Raw genomic sequence first — 26,910 nt, 5'->3', positions numbered from 1 at the left:
TGAAACAAAACAACACGTGAGACATGAAATTAATTTGGATGTATTCTTCCCTATCTAATAAGCAGTTATATAGAGAGGAACCAAAATGCTGGCTCAGAAACTCCCAGGCTTACCTCCTTGCTTTTATTCCTAAAGCAAAGGAGGCATTTCCATGGCACCAAGCAGATGGCTGAAATAAGCATCTTTCCTATATCGAGCTCCGTGTGGAAGCTTAGAATCTATGCGAGGTACGAAAAAGCTACGAGCTGGAGGAATGAGGGGGTGGGGATGGAGGAAGAAGGAGGAGGAAAAGACAGGGGGTGGAGAGTAACACTGGAGAGCAGCAGTGGTCCAGCCCCTCCGAATCTGAAAAGCATCACAGGAGCCTCTGGATAAAGAGCAGCTTCAGGAGCAAGGCTAGGAGACAGAGGATTTCTGCTCACTGATAAAACATGGTGAGTAGCATTTTTGTGATCTGCCTCATTTGCTCTGGTGCAATGGCATTTCTTTTGCTCTGACACAGTGACTCTGAGTGAGTATTATTTTGGGATGACTGCTTGTTTTTGAAGCATAGCTTTTTACTTCTTTTTCCATACATCTGGCAAGTCTGTGCCTGTATTTATAAAAATGCACATTCTATCACCTTTTAAAGCAATAAATTACTGAGGACAGCCAAAGCAAAGTGTTAACACTTTGCTGTCTGGTACCAACAGGCTGCTGGTCAGGGCAAGATAAAAAAAGCTTTTTCCTTCTCAGGTATGCAGTGGAAATTTCTGCTCTGCTGCCTTCTCTTAGCAGTACAGTGGTGACTGGAAAGCTCCCTGCGCAGGAGTTGGAGCTGCCCTTTTACATGATGTAATTGGAACATTTCAAGCCAGTTACGTTTCTTTCAGCCTCAGGTATAGAAGAAAACTGAGAGAGGGGCGCAGAGATTTTGTCAGAGAAGGAGCCTCCTTTTGTCATGGGCTCAGCCTCCTTCTGCCCTGCCCACACCCCATGCATGGCTGGGGGATGCTGTGGGTGCCCAGGTGGGGCTGGGGGATGCTGTGGGTGCCCAGATGGGGCTGGGGGATGCTGTGGGTGCCCAGATGGAACTGGGGGATGCTGTGGGTGCCCAGATGGGGCTGGGAGATGCTGTGGGTGCCCAGATGGGGCTGGGGGAAGCACTAGGTGCCCCACCTGGGGCTAAGGGATGCTGTGGGTGCTGCTGTGTCCCCAGGGATCCCTCCTGTCAGCATGCAGCAGGACAGTGTGCTGGGAGTAGAAACGTGGTTAATTTTACTATGAAAAATCCTGAGCTCCACAAAACAGTTGTCAGGGCTTAAAGGAAGGTTCAGACTTCCCTATAGCACATTGCTAATAAGATTAAGCATTTAACTGCACATCTTTCTAGTATTCTGCTGGGGAGTGTAAGATTTTACTCTGCGTGCTCAGTGGAGTGAGGGTTGAATTAAAAACACACTAACGTGGTTTTTGCTGGTTCTTCATGAGAAAGCCATTGCCTGACCTAAATGTATATGCAAATATTTAGGCATCCCGGGTTACCCAAGAGAGACAAATGATTAAGGGGAATTATATGATCCAGCCACTAAGGGTGATGAGAGGAGTACTCCTAAGGAGAGGCATGATCTCAATGCAGGTTTGTGTGTCACACAGGCGCCTTTAAAAATAAACATTCTGCTGTTCCCTGAATCACGACTGTCCCTGATTACATCCTCCATCCTTTCCACCCTGTTCTTTTCTGCTTTCTAATGGAGATGAGATGGTAGCAGGGTAATCAGTTTAAGGGAGAAGATGAGCTCTGCTTAAAAATCCTCTTTGCTTTTTACCAGAAGAACTGTTATGTTTATTTGCTCACTAGAAACAGTGTTACAATAACTGCAGTGAGAATATCACCACCCTCTGGCAAGGAAGCCGTATTCTGCTGTGCAATTAAAAATCAAATTAACAGAATGGAATATATGTTCACGATTATTAGTAAGTATTCCCATTATTAACTTTCATCTTCTCAGATGGAGAGTTAATATCTTTGCCTGTAAATAAACAGTCTTATTCCAAAAATCTCCTCCCACCACACACTTTACAGGGAGCACCAGCTGTTCCTTATGTGCTGCTAATTGATTAGATACTAAAGATTAAAATTAGTGTTGTTCACTGACTTTAAAAGTAGCTGTGGCTTTCACCACCTCATGCTTGCTTGTTGTTTGCATTTTAGGACTTCCAACTGGTGGCCAGTAAAAATCCTCCTGAGGCTTAGGATCAGGAGAGCCTCCCAGAGTGCTCTGTTCTTTTCCCATTTCCCATTACACAATTTATCAAGAAAGGTTTTTTTAAAAATTTTCATCTTAAAATGCATGAATTTGAATCTTAATGCATGTCCACATACCCAAACTAGAAAGATGCTTTCAGGAAATTTAATTATACTATGATTTCTGATGGAAAAGCAGGGTAACGTTTTCAAAGGTGCCTCTGATACTCAGCATCTTAAATCTGATTGATATGAAGCCACTTGTGGAAAAGGGATTTTGGACTCACTCCAAACTTGTATCCAAAAACACAAAAGCAGCACACAGAGAGGTTTTTCCTTATTTTTGCATTAAAAATCTTGAAAGACTATTCAGTGTTTATCAACTTTTTCATTTAATAAAAGGAAAATGCTTGGAGGGAGGTGAAATTCAGGTGCCAAGTGACATGCAGAACTCTGCTTAGCAAGAGACAGCAAGGCACCATCTCCACAACCTGCCAATTGTAAGAGTGATATAAATGTAAAGAAGGAACACTCCTATCTCCCCTTCAAAACCACTATATTCTGAATTTTACCTATTTCTATCTCCAAGAGAGATGATTATATATAAATTACACATCAACAAGCAAGCAAGAGAGGTCCAAGCTGGATCAATGATAAGATTTTGAAATAAATGAACCTCAATTACATTTTTTCCTAATTGAGCAAAATTATATTTGAGCCAAACTTGACAAAGGTGGAGATTTTATCTAAATTTCCTCCTTGTAATAGTGTTATTTCTGTCCATGCAACCTTGCTGAAACAGTTACTCCTACTTTCCCAGTAGGATGGTATTCCTAGAATTACATGCAAGAGGACTGATGTTTTACCTTCTCTTTGAAGATAGCCTAAACAAACCTTTCTACTGAGTTACAGGCTAGAAAGATGCAACAACTTTGACCCAGCCAAAAACCCAGAGCAAGGCTCTCTCACATTCCATCACAGAGGGAAACGTTTGGATGGCTGGCAGAAAGTGCTGGGGCCATGGGCAGAGGCAAATGTGACCTTTCTCTTTGGCTGACATGCAGAGGCAACACGTGCAGGGTTTGAATCCTGCCTCCACCCATTTTCCCAATGAATGTCTGGCTCCATGGCACCCCTCTTTGGCCTTTGTGTGTTGGCCTGGGCTGAGGGGCAATTTAGGCCATCTGGATATGGCTCTTATTAACCAGAACAGTTACCTAACTCAGTCTTGCTCAGGTCCTCATAACCCAGATCCAGAAGCAATTGCTTTGATTGTCCTAAAATCAAATCTCCTCAGCCCACAGGACAGTGTTCATCTTTCCATTCTAAAACTTTAATTTACTTTTAGATGAATAACAGATGCAGTAAAACCTTCTAGTTTTAGGAAAAGGCTGTGACACACCCTGCCTAGGCGGTATATGTTTGAACATGAAGTAATTCTGCATTTTATGAGCAATATTATCCAAATATAAAGGAAAACCTTACTCCCATTATAGTATCAGCCTCAAATCTGGGTCTAATTGCCTGCTTAGACACCTGTGGAATCCTAAAAGTGAGCAGCTGGTCTGATCCAGCCAGATAAAAAGTGGTTTACTGTGGATGGGAAACCTCAATGCTGCTGCTGCTGCACCCAATCTTGTTGTAAAAGACAACTGAACTGTAGCCCAGTGTGAGATTTGAGGATGTCCTCTATTTAAACACATTCCATAAGCAATTTTGCAGATAGTAAAAAACCATTTAGTTAGTAATGAAGAAAACATTGAGACTCTCAGTACACTGACTGCTAGTTTCCACAAGTTTCTGTTCTTTACAGTGACTTTTAATTGAAAATTGTATTTCCTTTGCAAAGATGGAAATCAGACCCTCATATATCTTTTATCCCTGAGGAAGAAGTGATATCCTGCAAGTCCAAGAGAAGAGTAATTGAAAAGGAACAGAGACAGGCACTGGGGTAGCTGAGTGCATGGGTCAAGAAATCTCAGAAAAATGTACTATGTTTGAAATGCCTGTAATAATTTTTTATAGAATTTTGATTTAGCTTTATGTAACCACTGGAGAGTAACTTTCCCTTTCAGCACTTTAATCTGTTTCTAACTTCACTGGTACACCTTCTGGGGTTAGAGATAGAACTTGTGTCCCTGCAGAGACCCCAAAAAAACCAGGTATAATGGTAGAATTAACTCAAATGAAAAGGGCTAAAAGTATTAATAGATATAGAAGGAGAGAATCATCACAGAAATATTTCTGGTCTATTTTTGGAAAGAAGTTCATTGATAGTTTACATCACATGAGCATGAAGAGGATTGGGAAGTTACAAAACAGCATCTAAGATGAATGTTTTAAAAAATCTGCACGCTCTGGTAGTCTATCCTGAGGAGCCCTCCAAGAGTTGACTGAGCAGGTCCTCCCTTTCTTTTGTTCATTTTAAAGAGCATTTTTAATGGGGAAGTTTTACAAAGATATGACAGTCTTAGAATAAGCAGGATGACCCAATGAACTAGATACTAAGTCTGGCATGAATCCTGGGGGAGTAGTAGAAATAGAATATATGGGAATAAATAGTAACATTAAATAATTAGAATACAAATTTGGTGATTATATATATATATAGTAGATTAAAAAACCAACAAAGCCCAACAAACCAAACCACAAAATCCCCACAAAACCAAAACAACACCTAACACTTTTCTCCTCATCAGAAAAAACTGAAATGGCAGCATCAGCTACCATCAGTGTACCTTACATTATTATACTAGAGATATTCTCAGTAAATATGTTACTTGGGCCATTTTGGCTTTCAAGATAAAACTGTTCATCTAATCTATTAAAAAAAAAAAGACATGAGAACAAGCCTTGAAGTTTCGCGATCCAGTTATCAAACTGGTCATCTATTGTGTTTCTAATCAGGGAGATACAATTCAGATCAAACATTACTTTATTCCATTACTTTATATCCAGTCTCATCCTAAATTCTTAGCTTTAATGTGTTTCATACTTGACAGTAAATAAACCCATCCCTAAAAGCCTTTTTAATGCATCTGCAGAAAAGTTCCCAGGTATGCAATATCCTACAAAATGACCTTTGCTTAATGCTCAGAATGGGCAGAAACAGCTGCAGGACTTCAAAGAGTCCCACATCCCATTGTTGTAAGGCTGGCGCTTGCCAGTGTCACAGAGCTCTGAGGAGCTTCTCGGCAGCAGCAGGGCCACAGGGACACTGTACCTATTTCTGCACTTGCAAAGGACTGAGGTGTCAGACACTCTGTTTCTGGGATATTAGTAACTGGTCTTGCATCAGCTTTTTCTGATTGTTTTCACAACCCTGCTGGAGTTCTGCATGCTGCATTGCTTGTCGATCACACCTTGCTTTTCAGAAGAGGAGTGTAATTGTGTCCCAGTGACCTATTTCTAAATATGCAAAACAAGTTTCCCGCAGCATCAGTGAACTCCAGATACCTGACAGGCTAGTAAAATGTTTACTGGCTTTCATTAAGACTGTTCTGTAATGCTCACATGGAGTGCCAAGTGCAGATGAATGTGCCAACTTCTCAATCACACTGATAGACGCCCATCTATCACTACCCACCATGTTTCACTGCATGTCAGATATTCACACTTTGCCCTTATGTTCTCTGCCCTCTGTCACAGACCTACATGTATTTGTAAACATTGCTAATCACCTGTTAGTTTGCAGCTTCTAGAAGAAAGGGTCTGTCACTGATCTGCCTGCTGAAGTGCTCCCAAATACACAGCCCTGCATCTTGTGAGGGGATGGGCAGAGTGAGGCTGTTCCAGCAAGGCTGGCAACTGGAAAGCTTCTGGAGGCTACAGACAGCTGTTATAGTTCAAAATAGCCTGAAGACTGCTTTAAGTTCTATTTTAGGAGTACAAAGCCTAGGCTGGGTGCTGAATTTAAGATCTCCTGTTCAGTGTCTCCAATTGTTTAATTATGTCTAACCAATTCACAACACGATAAATCATTAAATGAGGTTTCATTTGGGAGAGATCCAAGCACGTTCTTTCAAGAACAGGACTTGGAGTAACTGTGCTGTTTCCCACCAAGTAAAAATCTGGTTGGTCCAACAGCTTTTAGGCAGTGCTTGCTTCATCCCTGACCTCCCTTCATGGAAATCCATTGACTTACTCAATATTCAAGTTGATGCATGACAGGAAGGGATCAGATCTTTCCATGAAAGAACTGCCAGAAAGCTGACAGTGACATGGCTAAAATAATTAATGAATAATTAGATTTATGAAAATATAGAACAGGTTCAGTACTAAATTATATAGGCAGAGCCTGGAACTGGCATTGATACAGACACTAGAGTATTTTTAGAAAGAGCTAATCAATGCACAGTGCAGACTCAATATGGCAATGCCTCTGTGTGCTACTCTGGTCTTTGTAAATTGGAGATGACACTTTTGTCATGACTTACAATGATTTTCAGTGTGGCATTTTTGATTTTTGACAATAAAAGTAGCAGTGTAGAAAATTATATATTATGCTCAGAGGGAAGCAAAATCAGTAATTCAGTCTCTGCATGCTTCCAGGGTAGTACCAAGGTTTATGGATTTTCTATTCACAGATAAGGATTATTTTAATATTAAGTGAGTGTTGTGTGTTGAAAGTTTGATCAGTTTTCTTAGGAGATTTCCCAACTTATGATTTTTGTCCTCTTCTAAGGTACAGATCCATGAACTGCTGCCTACCTGATACACACATTTGCATGTTGAACTTTCTCAGGCATTGTTTTTCACTGGTGCCTTTTCTATCTTCAGAACAGGACCTTTACCTTGTTAAAAGCCATCCTGAAGTCATAATCCTCAATGCAAGTCTGTTTATTTCTATCAGACAAAATGTTCTGTGAGCCTCAACTACCAGCCCACAATGTGCACTGTTTTCTCCATGTTGAATCTTAGAGCCAACACACCTTTAGTTTCTCTCAGTCTGTTTCTCATGCAGTACCATGACTCAATGATGGAAATGTCTGATGGCAGAGAAGATCAATTTTATAATGGTTAATAACCCTTCCTTTGTTCTCCAGTTGCTTTCAAAATTTACAAGTGCTACCCACCAACCTCACAATAGTTGTGTTCTGCTGTTTTCTTTACAGAAACTGATGTGAGGAAGCAGCATGGAGCTCAAGAGAGGAAAGACCTTCATAAAATCCAGTGTGCAACATGAGAAAGTGCCACCAGTGCATGCAGCTCCCACCAACAAAGATGAGATGGGCAAAGACAAAAAGGCAGCTCTGGAGGGAAACCAAAGTGTGGCTCAAGTCCAGCTGGCATGTTTGGCCACACACAAGAACTACAGATTTTCTACCAGAGCAGCAAGGAGTGGAACTGGTGGTCACAACGTGGAAAAATCATCTGGCTCCTCCTACAAGCTTGTAAGGAAGAGTAAAACCCACGACTGCGTTGCTGAGGCAGACAAAGCAGAGAGCTGCAGCCCCAGCAGCAGGGCTTGCGAGGAGGCCTTTGCTGGAAAGGGCAAGGCCCGACTTGTCAATAGCATCAGCTTTTCAGGGATGTCCAGCTCCAGCAGTAAGAAGGAGTGCGTGGTCAGCCCCAGCCAGTCTGCCTGCAGCAGTCAGATGATCGATTACAGGAACTTTGTGCCACAGATGCCTTTTGTACCAGCTGTCGCAAAAACCATCCCCAGGAAGAGGATTTCCCTCAAGAGATCTAAGAAAGGGCTCAGAGATATATTTCATTTAAGAAAAAATAAACCAGACAGCCTCTCATTTCTGGTGGACAAGGACAAGAACCTGTCCTCTCCAGGCTGCAAGAGTGAGTTGTCTGGACGTCTTGCAAAGTATCTTTTCAAAACTGGAGAAGCTTGTGCAGCTGATTGCTTGTCACAGGACTGCTCAGACAGTGAACTGCAGTCTGACTCCTCCTACGACTACTGCAATGCCCTGTGTGAAGATGTTGCCTCCCTGAAGAGCTTTGACTCCCTCACTGGCTGTGGGGAAATCTTTGCTGATGAGAGCTCTGCTCACCTGGAGCTGGAGAGCAGCAAAGACCTTCTGCTGAGGCGAAGCAAGCACAAAGACAGCCCTGGCATGGGCTCCTTCCAAGGTGGGGTGGAGCAGCTGGCCTCTCCTGGCCAGAACGAGACAGTGGAATTTGCAAAGTTTTGGGACAACATCAACAAATCAGTAAGGCTGCATCAGAGTGCTCTGTTTGAAAAGAAGCTACTGAAGATACCTGCTTCTGACACAGAAAAGGACAGAAGTCAGGCTGCTGTACTGGTCACAGAGCACCAGGTATCACCTGATAAAGAAGGTGACAATTCCAAAGCCAGCTCCACAGAAACAGAAACACCGAAAAGTGAAAACCAGGAGTCCACATCCACGAGTGATGAGGGCTACTATGATTCATTCTCTCCTGGACAAGATGATGAACTGAAGGAAGCTCAGACCCCTGGTGTCCCAGGTAGATTTCCAAGAGACAGCTACAGTGGAGATGCCCTTTATGAGCTCTTCTATGACCCAAATGAAGTCAAAGTAAGCCCTATCCTTGACGATGACTTGTGTGCCTCTGAAAGTGTTTCAGAGCAAGCCATTGAAATCCCTTTGTCCATTTACAGCTTTCATGTTGGAGCTGAGGAGAACATGGCTTCCCAACCAACTCTAGACATCATTAGCCAGGGTTTTTTCCACAGCACATGGAAAGGCAAAGAATGTTTGCTAAAGCTGTGTGATACTGAGCTTTCACTGACCATGGGCATAATAAACTGGCTACGAAAACACTCGGGACTCATCTCCTCCCCTGACTCTCTTCAGAGTCCTCAGTCACAGCCAGAAAAATCTAGTGATTCATTGATCCTGCCCAGTCACAGTCCAGAGCAGGAAGGGAGCACAGAAGCTCAGCAGGAGACAGCAGGCAAGGGTGAATCTAATACATTTAACCTACGTGTGCCTTTGGAGGAAAGCAAACACGCATCCCAGGCCTCTTCTGTAAACATTGCTGGAGGAGACCACAGCCTGGACTCCTGCCTGAACACATCTGGTCTGGATTGCCAAGGAAGAGAAGGGAGTCGCCACAAGGACTTATCTACAGTGCCTGGGACTGTGGAAACCACCAGATCATCAAGTTATGCACCACAATCACAGGCTAACAGAGACAATCTGCAGACATCTTCAACTGAGAATGAGAAAGTAGCAATTTCCCTGGGATGTGAGACATCCAGAGATAAAAACCCACTGCCAGAAAAGCTGAACAGAGAGAGTGGCTCCCAGAGCTCTGAAAATCCTTCATTAGATGATAATCACGAAGTAGAATCATGTTACTCCTACAAGACTGCTGCGACCTCTCTCCGAGATCCCCCTGAGAGGGAAGACAGAAATAAACCAATGTATCACTCCCTCTCTATTTCCTGTGACAAACCAGTGCAGCCTCTAACCCTCAATCACTGCCAGAGCTACAGGAGCCCCACACCAACAGAGAGCAGCACTAACATAGTGCAGCTCTTAGAGCACTGTGTAACACAGGTGGCATCATTAAAAATCAGCTATGAAAACAAGCACCTAGAAGACAAATACATCGGGAATGAAATGAACAGTATCATTCATAAGATGTCTCAGTACAAAAACAAGTTATTGCTGCACAATGAATGCAGCTGCCTTGCTCAAATTCCAGAATATCCCAGCATTCCTAGCACAAACCAATACAACTATGACACAAGTTTCCAGTCTAGCAGTCTTTATCATTTGAAGCAAAATGGGGAGCAAATGTGCTCTGAAGATCAGAAAAGTAGAGCAAAAATCCTAGATGAGGTTACTCAAAGCAAGATCAATTTTGAATATGCCCAGCTGAATAATCAAGCACTCTCCTATTTAAAGGACTTTGGTCTCAGTCCCAGTGACTCTGGCCCTGAGACATCTCTTAGCAGACCGACATTTTTACCTCTCTTTAACTCTGTCTGCCCAGACATCGCTGGTACCTTCTCACAGGGCTCACACAGCACGGCTGTCTGTCTGTCCGACCCGCTGCAGCCCGAGGAGGCCAAGCAGTGCAGCCCAGGGCCCTGGAACTGTGCAGAGAGCCCTTGCCATGGCCTGGCTGCAGGCACTGCTCTGTCCCCTCTGCTAGAGGCCGTGGCCCGGGATACAGCGGTGACAGCCAGGAACCACCAGTGACACCCTGCATGGGGAAGGTGAGTGCTGAGGGGAAGGGGGAAATTAAATGTGAAACAATTCAATCTGTTCCCTTTTCACAGAGGGACACTTAGCAGCAGAGGAGGCTGAGGGACTCAGGGTCTGTCATTTATGCTGGGGACACACGAGAGAGCCAGGGGTCTGCAGTGTAAATCAGAGTGCAGACATGCCCTGTCCTGCCGGTGCACACGTGTGGTGTGCTCTCAAGCACAAAGGAAAAGCTACAGTGCTGTGCTGGGGCTCCTAAGTGCCCCAAAAGGATGGTCCTGCTTCTTCCAAACATGAAGTGTTTCTTCAGAAGGTGCAGTTTGTCTCTGGTCAAACTGTGCCATGGCAGAGCAAGAGCTGAAGCCAAGGCAGTCTCCACATGCAGGGCTTGACAGGCTTCTCAAGTGAGGGATTACAGGGTCTGTGCTGAGCTTCAAGCATTTGAAAATGCTTCAGCCACACTCACATAGCCTAGGGAGAGCCAGAATCTGCCCTGTAAGAGGGGTAAGAAACACCTTGGCTGCAAATCAGAAAGAGCCGATGGAGCACACAGCGATGGTGCTGGTTCAGGTTTGCCTGTCACACGAGGCTTTAGGCCAGAGCAGGCACTGTCTGTACAGAGTTCTGACTCTCTGCCAGCTGAGAAATCCTCTGGCCTCCAGCTGCTGAGAGGAATTTGTTGTAGAAGTATGAAACTTGGGTAAATTCTCTGTCATGTGCCCTGCCAAATCTGACAGATTGGCTGGACTCTGCCCAGCCTTGGCCTCTGAGAAGGCCCCTTTGGAGGTGGTGGAACACAAAGAGGAGACAAGGGCCAGGACAGAGAATTAAGGAACAGCTCAAAATTGAACAGAAGGATACAGGGAACACAACATTTCTTTGGCTCTTGCTGCTCACAGCGGTGTGACTGCTCTCTGGTCATCTCTAAAGGCTTCCCAAGCAGCACAAACAAAAAAGGACAGTGTTTCTCTCTGTGTGAGGCAAGAACACCCTTCCATTTCCAACTCTGGGTAGATTTAGCCACCCGATTTTCTATTTATGCCACTGTGCAAATGACCTTGCCCACTAACAAGTCTCCATTGCAGACAGGGATATTTTTTAGGGGTCTTCATGAAGCTAAGGGCCAGAGACTGTCAGTCTTCCATACCCTTAACCAACACATTGTATGGTTATAATCTGTTCATCAGTAAATTAGATCTTTCTCAAATGAACAAAATGGTCTTGGGTTTTTTTCCATTTTTGTTGTAAACAATGCTGCATTTGTGGTGGTTCTGCTGGTTAGCAACTCACCTTCTTGTGTCACTAGAATTTTTAGCAAAACTTGCCATCCAAGGACACACCACCGTTCTTAGAACTACTCATCTCTTTTAGATATTTAGAAATTGTAAACTGAGTACAGATGAGGCAAGGTTTGTGCTTACAGCTAGTATATGTATGGAACCAGGTCTAGGCACAGCTGCTTGGGGTTAGGAGAACAGATCAATGTATGCATTAGCCTGATATTTTTATTTTGCTGTGAATAATAATCCATAGGGTACTGCTAGGAATATAGGCTAGGAATGGGAAGGAATTCTAATTTTGAGGAGCGGAATGATAGAAACAGAGAAGGGAGCTGTGTGACTGTCAGGAGTGGTAACAGACTTTACACTGAACAAGACATAACACAAGGAGACATGACTGGACCTGGGGCACATTCTTTGCACTGTATCAAGTGGCAGCTGCTGTGTGCCACCGCGTGCCAGCACTGATAATACCTGCCATGGCAGGAATGTGACCAGCTCATGCTTTCACCTGAGTCCCAGAGAAAAGGCAATTCAAGCTCTTTTTCCAAGAGGGAACTGCTGATTTTTGATAAAGGTTTCTCAAACAGTAAAATGAATGAAATTCTAGAATATGGATGGGATTTACATAGTCATAAAGTGACTTTGAGGACTGGGCTCATTTTAAGGAATCATTTAACAGCAAAGTTGCTGTTTATTACAATTTTTGAGAGAAAAAGAATTTAGACAATAGTTAAAATGTCATTTAAAAGAGCTGGCTGTGGGGACAGATACAAACACTGGTGTGTGACTGGTTTTCCTACCCGACATTCTCTTGCCTGCCCACATAACAGATGGCCTGCAGGTTTGCCGGAAATGTTCAATCTTTGTGAAGATGACTCAGGAGCTTTGCCTCAGCCATGGGGGTGGCAGAGCAGGAGAGGCAGTGTACAAACACGGTGTCACCCCAGAATCCATGGAGACAGACAGCCCTGGGAAACACTCCCACGCTGGACATGACTGTGCAAACTGCGAGAGCTCAGGCACAGAGTGCTCTGAAGTGCCGCACCGAGGAGCTGGGAGACAAGTGACACATCCAGAGGTGGCTCCTGCTCTGTCCCTCAGAACAAATGCAGCCCCTGATCCTGCCATGGGTTCCCAGGTCTGACCTGAAGGAGATGGGGAGAAGGTCACCTTTCTTGCTATTTGTTGCAGGGCAGCCCTTATCAAACCCATTAAAATCTCCAGGTTTTGTCAGCCCATCTCAACATCTCCCAGGACCCACAGCAACAAACAAGCCCAATCTCTCTGCTCCAGAAGGTGTTCAGGGTTCCCCTGGACCATGCCTGGTCTCTTGGGCTTTGCTACCCTGACAAGGACAGACACAGGACTGTGATGAAGAATGGTACAAGAAATGGCAGTCGCAGCTCTTCTTCTGTTTTCCCCTTCCCTGGCCTTTCAGAGAGAAATCTGCAAACACCTTGTATCTGAGCTCACCAGGAACCCCAGGCTTCCTCACATGGGAATATGGAAGGCTTATGTAGAAAGTGAGAATTACAGACAAAAAATGCAATGAAAAGTGTAATTTTCATTCTTCAGTATCTAGAGATTAGGACCTAAAAGTGAACACAGTCCAACCCCTGAATACAGAGAGGATTCCTAGATCTGTACATTCATGGATCATAGCAAACAAGCTGCAGAAATTTGTGATTTTCAACCACGTTTTTCATCAGGAAATTTCATTTTCAGAAAGGAAGCATAGCCCTCAAGCAGTGCATTGGGAAGTCTTTTCCTGACTCTTAAAACCCCTGGAACTGACCAAACAGACAACACTGGATGTCATAGCAATTGAAGACATGTAGAACAAAACACTCTCTGCAAACAGCAGCATTTCAGACCACTGAGCCATTTCTACCACTTAATGGGCTTTGAGCTGCATCTTCCATTAACTGGTAGATGTGACAGAGCAACAAAACCTCTTGTGCCCCCAACAATATGTGCTCACTTCATTCAAATGCTGAACTGCCACATTATGCACCAGTTGAAGATTTTGGATGTGTTTCAGTGATAGCCCTGAAAGGAGTGCATTGCAATAAGCTTGCCCTCAGGTCAGAAAAAAATACATAACTGTCAATCAAACAGGGATTGCTATAATAGATGGGACAGATGTAGATAAAAGAAGACAGTGTTGTATATGTGATTGCTGTTATCAAGGAACTGAGATTCAGAAGCAGATAAAATACAGCCTAGGCACTGCAAAGTGACAGAGGAATCTGTATCTGATCCTCATCAACTGAAGGGCTACTCCCCGTCTAGGCAATTCCTGTGATGCTTTTTATTCCCTCCTGGTTCAGCTTCACTCCCTCTCTCTTAAATAAGGTTGTATTTCTCCCAGGCAGATAATTTCTCTATCTGATAGGCATAGAGAAGACAGACTGCAATATTTGGATTTGATAAAAAGGAAAAACAGAATGAAGTTTCACCAGTGTATAGGCAGTTTTCTGCTCAAGTAGGGTATTATTTCTGAAAATGGTCAGAGAGATAACAGGTGAAAAAATAAAGGCAGAACCTCTGTGCACAGAGCAGGAAAAGTATATGGTAGCTTTTGAAGTCTGTTGTAAGAAATGCTCCTATTTCCATGCTCCCTCCATGGCATAGTAAAGGGATGGTGTCTCAGCTGCACATGATGAAATGTAACAAGAATAGAGCACAGAGACAGCCAGCACATCTTCTGCACTGGAAGTGCCTCTGGCTCTGAAATACACACCTGTATGAAGTCAGTTACCCAGAGCATGATGCAGTGGGTATTGAAATCTCATCTGACAGCCCACCAGCCATGCACACACACACTCCTGATCACACAAATGCATCACAAGGTACAAACGTTGTGTTTGTCACACGTGGTACCGCGGAAGCAAAGAGCAGGGAGACAGAGGTGACAGGTCACTGCCTCTGCTAATACATTTGAATCTCAGTCACCATGTGCCCAGATACTTGGGCTAAATGCTAAATTAAACGATTTTCTCCTTCATTAAATGCTGTTGCTTCTGGACTTGGCTCTGTCTCAGTGCACTGTCTTCATGGTACTTTGTCATCAATGCTCATTCTACCCAAAATCAGAATTCTATCAGGGGGAAGAAATGTTCTTGCCAGTGTACTTGCTAGAGGAGGATTTTTCCACAGTTATCAGCACGGATAATCTCTTAAATGCCAGATGCACTATAATGTGTTTCATTTTAAAACTGAGGAAATTGATTTGCTGCTTTACCCGCTATTGCAGCAGGATGGTTTCCATGGATACAGCCTTATAGGGACTCTATTTTCCCCCTGTTGACAACAGTACAGAAAGCTAAATTCTCATCTTCGCTGCACCAGCATGAATTTGAAGCTAGGGCAATGATTCCCAGATTTAACCCTGAGAGCAGAAGTTGGCTCCCAGTCTCCTTCAACCTTGAATTTGAGATTTCAGAGGGGATAGCAATGGAGGAAAAAAAACCAAAACCAGCAGCATGGTCTGAGGGCCAGGACATGTGAAACACAGAGTGCCTCTGTATGAGAAACGGGGAGAAGTCAAGGCAGAATGCAAACACACTAACTGCTCATTCAGAGCCTTAGTGTCTTGTCTGACATTGAAATGAAAAAATATAGGTCAGATTTGGGCTACAGAAGTTTGACTATAGAATTATGGAATTGGGCCCTTTTTGTTTAAATGAATCAGTTGTTACAATTTTGAAAAATCTGCTTCACTTCAGGTCAGGAAGGCATAAGAGTGGGAAGAAGGGGAAAGTGAAAGCTTTGTATCCAGAGCAGGCTGCTTCTTTCATACAGGAGAGAATCTGGCCCCCTCTGGAATACAGCCATGGAGAAACACAATGCAAAGGAGATCCTCACCTTGAGAATGGCTGTAAGAGTCTCATGGCATTTATACTCACAAGCCAGCAAGTAAAAAACAAGTAGGATGAAGAGCCTGGAAACCTCAGCTTTTTTGATCTCAAGTACAAAATATTTCATTCCATTTCCTCCATCACAAAATGCAGAGGGGCAGAAACAGAGGCCTCCAGAAAACTCTGCATTCTACCTCTGCCAATGGGCTGCAGTATGTGTTTGGAAAAGGAGTGCCAGAAACAGGGCAAATGGAGAATTTGAAATTTCAGAAACCTGAAATAATAAATCCCCTATCTTCTGGCAACCAACACTGTCTGAGCTAGACCTTGGCTCCTCCTGGGTGTCTGGGTTTAATGCTCCTTTTTCCAAATGCCCTTAAGCATAGGAACTTCAAAGCCTTCTAATTTCTGTTATGAACCTTTCATAGTTTAATGTCTTTAAGGCACCTCTTACAGTCTTGTGTCTTTTGTGCCATACTTATCAGTTTTGCTTTGCAAAATTTAAAAAATATTCCTTTTGAATGTTCTCCTTTTCTGACATCTATTTGTTCCTAAAACAGGCACTGTCCTTTTTGTGGTCTAGCAACACTGGGCAGATTACAGACATTTTGTGATTCAGGGCAGAGGCCATGCCTCAGTTCTTAAGTCTGGGGTCTCTCTAAATGGAGACACAGTTCAGAGAGATGGAAAGCACAGAATTCCTCAGCATCAATAGATTTTCTGCATTTTTCTAAAAAAAAAGAAAACAAACAAACAAAAAAACCCCACCAAACAAACCCAACCCAAAAGCAACAAGAAGAAAACCAAAAACCCCAAACCCAAACAGATAATTTTAAATCTGGCTAAATAAAGAGCAAAAAAATTGATCATCCAGCGAAAGGCATAAAAGACCATTGTCATGAGCACCATAGAACTGGGAGCCTGCAGTGTTTTAATGAAATGCCCAAAATGAACACAGTTCCCCAGGAAGGCTGTCCTGTTTTAAGCAAACTCTCCTACTGGTCAGTTCTTGCAGGAAGACTGGACTGTACACATCTGATGTGGCGAGTTTCCTCTGCCACTCAAATCATGGGGCTGCATCTTTTACATTTGAAGGTCAGAAAGTTTTGGACAGAAATAGAGCTCAGAAGAGAGAGACACAACGAAATGCTGTGTGTTGGGGTTTTCCTGTGGAGTAAGGCAATATTCTGAGCTTCTCTCTACATGCATGTGGCATCCCTGCTCAGGGAAAGCTTAAAAGATCTTGTGGCACTTAATAATAGTGTCAGCCCGGGATACAACTGCACAAATGACACCAAGATACTAGAGCCAGCAATTTCTCTCTTCCCACAGTCAGCTATCCTCCACCTTGGGGTGATTATATTGTCTAAGGGGAAACTGTCAGTCTGCAGGTCAAGATACAGGAAAGATTACTGGAGAACCATAAAAAGGAAGGTCCTCTTTGTCTTAGAGAGAGCAAAGAAAGGGTTTTTTTCCATCTCCTCTTCATTAGTCTTCTCCAAATTCAATAATTTCCTTTCCAAATCCATTTCTTATCCTTCCATGACAACTTCAATCCATTTCTTATCCTTCCATGACAACTTTCCATTTACCTTGCTCCAGACAGCAACTCTTCCCTATCACATGCTTTAAATTCCCTCTGCTCCCTCTTGTAGACTGAGCCTACTTCAAAACTCTTTTTCCTTTCCCATGTGCCTGTGAAGCTGACAATTCCTGGCAGCTCATTACCCCTACCAGACAATTCTCCCCACCTTGAAGAGCCTGGAAACCCCTCTAGAGGCAAATCCTGCAAATGCCAGGCAAGCTCTACTTAGCCCCCCAGAACCTGAGCTCTGTGCTTTGCTCACCCTGCACAGGTGCAGTCACTGAAGGACATGGGAGGATCACAACCTAGGGCCAGGCAGGATTAAGGAATTTTGACACTCCCCAACCCCTTTGTTATGTTTCTCCACCTCAGAGCCAACAGAGGGGAAAAAAATCAACTCAAGGTGCTTTGGGTCTGTGATACACAGCCAGGGAGCTGCAGAGAAATCAGTGGCAAGAGAAATTTTATCTGACTTCAGTCAGATGGAGAGGGACCCTGATTTGCTGCAGGAGCCATGAGGCACAAGGCTGCATCAGAAATTTTCACAGCTCCAGCTTTTCAAAGAGATTGTGTCCTCTGCTTTCAGCTGCACTTTTAGGAAAAATCTGATTGGGTGTTAGCCTTAATTAACCCTGGTGCAGTTGCATTTCTGAAATAGGGAAAGGTTGTATTTTACTCAAGCATCAAATGGGGCTTCTAAGCAGCAGAAAAAACACTGAGGAAAAGGAGCAGCTCTTCCATCTGTGTACTTTAAATAGAGGATGCTGCAATTTATGGCTCTTGGAGAAATAAAAGCTCCATTTCCTTCCTTAGCCATTCTGTCTTCTCTTGAACACACAGACAAGTAGGGTTTCACTCTGAAAAAAGCAATAAATAGACTGTTGCTATAGCAACCAGCTCCCTGAAACCCATTTATAATTAAGACAGTGGTCTAACCACCCAAAAACACATCCTGCAAAACCCCCAGGTTTGTTGCTTCCCAAATAACAACTGTGTGTTTTTACAGGGAGTCCTGTAAAATCTGATCAGGACAAGGTTGGTTAGGTGGGATTGCAAGAGTGATTATTTCTTTGGAAGTGGTTTGCTACTGAGTTAGCAAAAGGATGCCAGGAAACAGCAGGGTTGCAATGCAAGGCTCTTTTTTTGGCTAGATTTCCTAAAGCTTCAATCAATAATAAGATAGTACTTGAATCATCTCAGCTCTCAAAAGTACTCTCAACTATAATCTGTAAAATTTTGAATAATACTTACAAATTTAAAAATGCTCTCAGCTTTTTTTTCCAAAATTCAAAAGCTGTCTTACATTAAAATCATGCACTATAACTAATTAATAATTTTTCTGCTAGAAAAAGGAATGTCAGTTTTCCCATTTGTGTTTATTAAAGGTGATGAGAGTTAAACTGTATGATTGAATGCAATCCTTGAAACATAAATTAAGAATGGATGAGGTTATTTTAAAAATTACCTTTGTTGCTGAGGGTCATATAATGTGAATGATAGAAATGTGAAAGGTTTTATGAGATTTTATAGATATAAATATATGAACAGACACTTAAAAGGAAGATTTCTCTCTATTGCTCCTTTGACCTCTGAGCTTCACATTTTATGTTGTTAAAGATAAATAAACTGTACCCACCAGTCTCTTGAGGAACTGTAATGCCCTTGACCCAGAGTGGTTCAATAAAATAGCACTCCACCCATGCAAACATAAAGTGCTGGGGCAGTTTACTGTCTCTAAAGAAATTCTAGTGTCTCTTGCAGCATGTTGCAAACTTACTCAATTAAAGGGCCATTAAGGTCTTAAATATTAAAAATAATCCAAATACAAAGCAGGCTTTGAAAAGAAGTCCAGAGCCCAGGCAACTTTCATTTAACTGAAATTAAATAAAATTAGGTCTGAATATTGAATGTTGATACTTTACTCCCATTTTCCTACTTTTTGTTTGTTTTCTTGAAAAAATGTATTTTTCTCTCTCTGTTTTCTCAATTATTAAATCAGCCGTGGCTTAGAATTTTATAGACCAGTACTAACCTCAGAACCATGAAGTGGCAAACCACTGCTCTGCAGTGTACTTTCAAAAATTCTGGATTTCATGGTGAGAAAAGAAAGGTTCCACGTTTCTAATCCCCTTCTAATAAAATATTCTTCTTTCTAGCTTGGTTCTACCCCCTCTCAGTCAGCACTGTCTGCCACAGCACCGTTCCCATCCTGCTGCTCCTCTCTGTGCCTTAACTGTGTTTTAGGGAAGCTGTATTTTTGTAGGGCCAAATCCTGTATCTCATTTTTAGCCTAACAACCAGTAAACACAATTAGCAATTTTTATTGATTGAGACTGATAGGATACTGCTCTCAGTACCTGTGGGATTTTGTCAGAAATCAATTTCACTTATTGCCATCATGTACAAGCTCGTGTGAGCCACACTGTGTTCTATTTCCCAGATCAGCAGGGTGGCATTCTCCCCTGACTGAAATGTGACCTGTGTCAGGAGGTGTTCTGTTTCCCTTGTTTTGATAAAGAGAAAATGAAAAAATCTGTAATTGCATTAACTATTATTGGATACTATTATTGCCTTAATCCTGAGCAGCAAAATGACCTCAGATATGTTTTGGATTCTCTACAGACAGTTGAACATCCAAGTTGCCCACACAGGCAAAACACCAAACAACCTCAAAAAACAACAAACAAACAAACCCCACAACCCTAAAAACAACCCACATCCCAGTTTCTCCATTTCTTTATCTAATGCTATACCTTACAGTCTATCAAAAGGAATGGAAAGTGAGGCAACTCGAATGAATGTACAGAAATAATCTGGCTGCACATAGACTAAAATTACAATTTTTCATCTAGGAAACACAAAGATCTTTATGCTGAAAGTCAACAGTGAATAATAAATTATTACATTTGCCCATTTGATGCACTTCAATCCTTGGAGATAAATACTTGTAAGGTACAACCAGACTCCTGTAGAATTGCACTGTAAAAATAGCTACTTTAAAAAAGGAGTTACTTTTCTAAAAGTGTCTAATGTGCCCTAGAACAGGCCTGGGTGTTAAGGGCAGGAGAGAACCAGAGCAGCACAGCTGGGTTTCTCTTTACCTGTGCTGGGCACCAGGCAAGCCAGCAGAGAGCAGTCAGCCAAGGGAGGACTCAGTCCCTGCAAGCCAGCACCCCTTGGCTCGGGCAGGATGCATGCTGTACACCAGCTGGCCCTTTTGGCAAAGCAGGAGGCCATGGACTGAATTTGGAATGGGGGTGGTGGCCAGACCTGTGCTGAGCTGCAGTTACTGAGCTGAGCTGACTAAGGCAGGAAGTTAAAGGAAGGTTACTACCCATGTAACCTTAAAAAAGGAATGAAGATTTTTATGAAACACTGGTACCTGGGAAAACTACCAGTGAAACATTGGCAATGATCTTAGCAGCACAATTTGGCTACAGGCCCTTCTTTGGTTAGACTTCTCAAGGTCGCATACCTCTTTCCCAGGACACACACACAGTGTACAAGACACTTGGTCCTCCTCAGCCAACAAAACACCTGGTTTTGGGTTCCATTGATTTTTTCAAGTGCTGACAGCTCTCCATGACTTGGGCTGGGAACACCTGGATAGTGAAAAAAACCAAAGAATATATGGGCTTTTGTGAGAGCACTACAGTAGCACCAAACATGTTTTGCATGGAAGAGCTTCCATCTGGCCTGGCCTGCCAGAGCAGCTGAGAACCACAAGCCAGAGTTCTGTGAGAGCAGAACCCCAGAGACAGCACATTCCCATGGATTTGCATTGTGAGGCACCTTGGCCAGCCCTGTGTGTGCATCTGCTTAATCCTCACTCCACGGATCACGGAGCATGAGCTGTCACTGCGCATCCAGCCGTCCCCTGTGACTCCACACAGGGATTTGCTGGGAAGCATTGCTCCCTACAGAGCCCAGGCCCTGCTCTGCCCTTTCACACTCCCTGTTCTCAATCTGCTTCAGTGCCCAGCCATGCCATGCTGTCCATGCTGGGCTGGGCACGGGCTCTGGCCCAGCAGTCCCAGTGCTCCAAGCAGCCCGATTGTTTCATCTCTGGGGCTGGTTCTATTAATAACTGCACTGTTGGCCACTGGCATTTCTGATGGGATGCTCCATCCATGCCTTAAAAGAGGGAGCACTGCACGTAGCTTCCAATTAGCTGGGAAATGTTTTCTGGTTCTCTGCCTAGAAGGGCAGAGACAACAGTAGCATTGTTAGCAATGAACTGCCACCTCCTAATGTTGAGTTACAAGAATTAGTGGGTTACTAAACTACCACTGACCTTCTTTTATTATTTTTCTTAATTACTCATGAAGGCTTTGAAAAATGTTATTAAAAAGATATTTAAAATTAACAGAAATTGGGAGAGAATGTATTTAGAATAGATAAGTTTATTTGCACCTTTATGATGCCAAACTATTGTTCAGTAAAAAAAGGGACAAGAATCCTAAATATGTTTTAGACTGACTTCCTCACTGCTCTGTAACAAACCTGTTCAGAAAAAACAGTCTTTTTAAAAAAACCTTTTTTAGGCAATTGTAGACCCTGAGCATCCTCCATCAGGATATGATGCCAAATTTTCTTCCTTCTATTCATCAGACTCAACCTCTTTACAATCCTGTGCTGTGCCCTGCTTCTGCCTCCTCTTTCAGCTTTCTTAGCCCTGATTTTTTCTGCAGGGAGGGGAAGAGATGCAGACCTTTCCTGCCCCCAGGATAGAGGCTGCAGAGAGAACAGTTTGTTGTCCACCTCCCTCTGTCTTTGCTTGTTTGTTGTTTGGACACTGAGCCACAAGACTTCAGGAAGGTCTCCCAGGAAGGCACTTAGAGATCATGCACCTGCTCTCCTCTTTCCTGAGTCTCTGTCTTGAAGCAGAGAGAGTCTCACCTTCAACCTGACCAGAGGCATTGTTGTCTCAATCCTGATTTTATTAATTCAGCTCAGGAAATCTATAGAAAGTATTCTGTTACCGAATGAGAACGTCATATGGCAATCATCCACAGCACAGGGATCAATAAACTTCCCCTAGCAGCAATTTATCACTCAGTGTATCACACAGCAATCCTCTGGGTGCTGTAACTGAAGGCACAAAAATTTAAAGTGAGCACAATACAGTGAGGAATAATGGCCCAGTACAAACTACTTCATAGGTGGGAAAAAACCCTACATGAAGGCAGCCTTCTCTAGCACCCAGGAAGTAAAACCTCAACTCAGTTAAGACCTAACTATTAATAAAATAAGTCATACAAATACTGAAACCCTTGTTTTACTGTGCTTTCTGAGAGGGGATTCATGACTTTTAGAGGAACTAGTTACTTAGTCTACAGTAACATAAATATCCAAAGCAACATAATCAACTGAAAAATCTACTAAGTTATTGACACACAGAATATTTGTGTTTTTGAGGTATACCTGAAAAATCCATCTCAGCGAGAATTAAAAAATGTGTGTTCATCCAAAAAACCAGAAAAGTTCATCCCTGTAACTTTAATTATTTTCTTCACATTTCCACTTGTGCAGTTCCAATATTAGAGCATAGAAAAAATAATGGGTAAAGTCCCATTATTACAACAATTTGCCAATATTTCAGGAGTGTTTTCAAATTTCCCTTTCATTAATTGGCAGAACTAGTGTTTCCCCAGGTTTCACTGAGAAGTAGAGATTTGTCCATTGGGTTATTTATTGGGCAGTGGTGCTACTTCTTCTTCTTTAGGACAACTCAATTCTGCTTTCCTGTGACCACTGTTTGATCTCTCTTCTTGAAACTTTGAACATTTAAAATTGTATTAGTAATAAGCTAATCTCCCTTCTACTGAACCTTGCTAAAGATCAACCCAATGTTAGGGAAAAGGAAAAACCAATGCATGCTGGCTGACAACAGATCTGATTTTGCCTAAAGGTCAGGGTTTTCTTCAAACCCATCTTCTCAGGATGGGAAGGGGTCAGTGGTGGGACTCATTTCTGGTTCGCACTCCACTGTCAAATACTTGTAATGTGGCAACTCTGAATCAGTTTATAACTTGGTATTATTTCTTAACTGCATTTCTGTGAACATAAATACCTAAGAGTATGAAGCACACTGTATGTAGTCCTTCACTGATTCTCAAAGTCCTGTGTGTTTCATGTCATGGGAACTAACCAAAAGCAAAATCTTTGTGTTTTTATACAGTTCCAAGTTTGGAAAACATCTATCATATCAATGAGGTTTGCTTCAAAGAATAGCAAAGTATGAAGGCTGAGACTCAATTTGTAGAAAAAAAAACCCAAAACCAAACAACCAGAAGTGACAAGATTCTGGAATTTCTTCCTAGTAATTCACAAGGCTGAACTCACACTTTCCATAATTCAAGAATACTTCTGAGTAATTCTGTTCTCATGGATGAGAGAGGAAGAGAGAGACAGTTATGATCAGACAGATATGACAGACAGACATGGGCTCCTGTCAGGGAGCTGTGGAGAGCAAGGAGGTCCCCCTGCACCTCCTTTTCTCCTGGCTGAGCCCCCTCACCCACTCCTCATCAGATTTGTGCTCCAGCCCCTTCACCAGCTCTGGTCCCTTCCCTGGAGTCACTCCAGCCCCTCAATGTCTTTCTTGTTGTGAGAGGCCCAAAACTGAACCCAGGATTGGAGGAGCCTCAGCAGTGCCCAGCACAGGGGGACAATCACTGCCCTGGTCCTGCTGCCACACTATTTCTGACATATGAAGGAATTGCAGTAAGTTACCTACTGGTGGAACTGAGGGGTCATATGATATCACCTTCCCTTCTTCTCCAAGTTTTTTTAGTAATTTTAGCCATAAAATATAGAAAACTTACTCCTGCTTACTGTGTCCTTTCAACCTCTTAAGTGACTTTCTGAAGAGGATGCAAATGGAAACTTGAAATAGACTCAGGATTGAGTTATGATGTCTAAGTAGCCACTTTTCATCTTTTAAATAAACCAGGGTGGTTGCATACTGCATAGATTGGCTTTTACACTGTAGGGGCCTTTTAGCTGATTCATCTGCAGGAGTACAAATGCTTACTAAACACAAATTATAGCTGTGGAAGTGCTCTGCTTTATCAAGTAGAGTTCCCTTCCCCAGAAGGTCAGGAGCAAGAAGAATGCCATATTCAGCTGATTGTGTTGCAACTGGGCACCCTTGGTCCTAATTTCCCAGATAGTGCAACCCATTCTATATTCACATCATTTAATGGACATGCAAGTTTACAATACAATGTGTCCTAATTTTTGGACACGGGGGGAAGGGCTACAAAACAGCCTGTGCTGGGTTATGATATGGAAACGAGTCAGTGATTCAATATTTTCTTACAAAGCACTGGGTGAGCAACATTAACTGGCAGTAAAGGTGATAATAAGTGACAGGACAGATTCTTAGGGTTGATTAAGGACCATAAATCCCCTGGATCCTCTCTTCAAAGACTGTCAGTGTGGCAAGGGTATACTTGAGTGGCTAGGAAAAAGCATTCAACAGTATAATCAAAGTCTGGCAACATCTCTGTCACACATTCATATTGGCCAATTTACAGTTGGCAGAGCAACTCTATAGGGTCTGAAACAAGAGAGCACAGAGAAGCCTACAGTGATGACTGAAAAAGAGGAATGCAAAGATGACACAGAAATACTGTCTTCTCCATTCAGTGCAGTGCTGGGCATAGCTCAAAGGCTACTGAAGAAAACTCAGCTGCACTTGTGCTCCCATCTTTTCATTTCCCTCGGGGCTGAGACTGCTTTCAGAGCAGAACCAGTAACCCCAGTAGCACCTTGCATGTTCTTCATCTTTGTCCCAGCAGGTCTGCCTGGATCCAAGATCTGCTGCTCCAATCCCAGACTCCTGGTAATAACTGTTGACAAAAAGACCTGCCAGGCTTCCCACAGAAATGGTGTGTTTAACATTTAGCATTAGGAGAAAGCTTATGGTGTCCCAAGAGGAGTATGTTAAACCACAGAAGGGTTTGCAGAATAACTTACCTAAAATGAGGTTTTCACCTGGCAGAAAAGCCAAGGATGGCTTAAGTTCTGTGGCACTCAGAACTACCAGAGTGTGAAGGAGGCACTCATTTCTCTTCAAGAGGAAGGGAAACGAGCTCATCTCTCTGCACAAAATCTGCCCTACTGTTCATAGTCCTTGTGATCTGTTGTACCCCATCACTGGCAATGCAAACAATTAAATCTGGCAGGAACCGGGAGGTTACAAAGCTCAAAGGAAGTAATTTGGGCATTTGCACTTTGCCTACCCTGAGGTGTTTACCAAGGCACATCCTAGATGACTCACTGCTTTTCCTTCTTGTTTTTTTCTTTAAGAGGCTGCTATTGCATAAAACCCACAAAGCCATACAGGCAGTTCTAAATAACAGCATCATAAAACTTACAGAACTTACTACAGCCCAGGACAATTGCTGTATTTATGTCATGAACACTGCTAAACATAGCACAGGAAGAGTTCCTTTTCCCTCCTCCTCACCCCACGCATGGCTGACAGCGACGTTTGTCAGATTCACAGCCTCACAGTTTAAAAAAGAACTTCCAAAATTAAATCACCTCCTTCAGCAATGTGAGGAGAGTCACTTATGCTAGTTAAGATGTAATTTATATGCATCTCTCTCGTTATGTGTATGACATATACTGAAGCTAAAAGCAAGTTTTGAAAATAGATCTTTTTAATACATACTAAAAGTGAGAAATTCCTAGAATATTTGCCTTTTTATCCTGTCAGAGGCAACTGAGTTTCTTTAATAACGAAAAACCTGATCTGTGTCTGGAGTTTGACTAACAATGCCAAAAAAGGGCAAAAATACAATGCCAATACTTTAGAATCCTGCAAAATTTTCTTTTAAGAAACACCCTACCAAAATGGATCCATTCTAAACTGCAAGCTTAAAGCATTCAAAGACTTTAGCACCCTCAGTGCTTTTTCCTATAGACCTTATCAGACCATGAAGACTAAAATTTACAGTCTTGTGTGCCTAAATTTAGCTTTTGAAAGCAGATGCAAAATGCTGACTCAGCTTATATATTTCAGCTCTACCTATTCCATTGGGTCAGACTATCAGGCCATAAAACAGGAAAATTCTAATTACATGAATAAAAGAAATGGAGGAATATTCAAAATCATCCTACTATTGAGCTAACTGCAGGCAACAAGGAGGGCATTAAGTAGACCAGTTCATCAATAATGGAATATGGAGACTTTCAGCACTAAGTAGGTCAGTGGTACATATTTCTGCTTTACCCTGGAATAGTCACTCAGCAGCCTACTCACAGTTATCTCCCACTGCCTTCCTTCTCTTCTTACCAGAGAATCTTCAGCATCACAAAATTCACCGAATCCTCCCATCCCTGCAGAGAACTCACGATCTGAAAATGTGTGGGGATTGGGTTGGATGTTGAGGCTGTCATCCAGGGAGGTTGCCTTGAGAGGTGCATTGAAATTGTTCATTCTCTGTCAGCTAGGGGTTTGTAAGGGAACTGCCCTGTGTGCCTGCTAACAGATACAATTCCACATAAATTCACTCCTGACTTCTGTATTTAAAGGAATGCCTCCCATCAACAGATGTTGCAGAGACTGTCACAAGTCCATGGGATCTTTTCAGAGATTTGAGTGGGTTCTAAACCATAACATGACTAAACCATAACATGATTAAACCGTAACATTTGGTGGTACTTATATGAAACAATACTGGTGGCTGTGTTACTTTTGATTCTTTGGCTGATAAAATACCAGCAGAAGAATGGAGATACATTATTTTGAAAGTTCTACTTTCCCCTAGAAGCTGTAATAAATTATTTT

At 42.7% G+C, this 26,910-nt stretch overlaps 1 protein-coding gene across 3 annotated transcripts in view; it reads left to right on the top strand.

The window, feature by feature from the left end:
* The first annotated feature begins 305 nt into the window (after nt 1-305).
* Nucleotides 306-26,910, top strand: part of AMER3 (APC membrane recruitment protein 3) — a 41,364-nt gene continuing 14,759 nt past the window's right edge. The window contains exons 1-3 of one of the 3 annotated variants that reach the window (XM_030954688.1): nt 306-434; nt 7,342-10,391; nt 23,290-23,654. In XM_030954688.1, the coding sequence (XP_030810548.1) occupies nt 7,363-10,374 (3,012 nt within the window). In that variant the 5' untranslated portion in view covers nt 306-434; nt 7,342-7,362 and the 3' untranslated portion in view covers nt 10,375-10,391; nt 23,290-23,654. Of the gene's footprint in view, nt 435-7,341; nt 10,392-15,467; nt 15,514-23,289; nt 23,655-26,910 lie in introns of those variants that run through there. The other 2 variants (XM_030954689.1, XM_030954687.1) reach the window with 2 other exon arrangements.

The sequence above is a fragment of the Camarhynchus parvulus genome, chromosome 9 (assembly GCF_901933205.1).
Source record: "Camarhynchus parvulus chromosome 9, STF_HiC, whole genome shotgun sequence".
NCBI lineage: Eukaryota > Metazoa > Chordata > Aves > Passeriformes > Thraupidae > Camarhynchus > Camarhynchus parvulus.
Note: the sequence above shows the minus strand (reverse complement) of the source record. Positions and strands in the feature narration are given on the sequence as shown.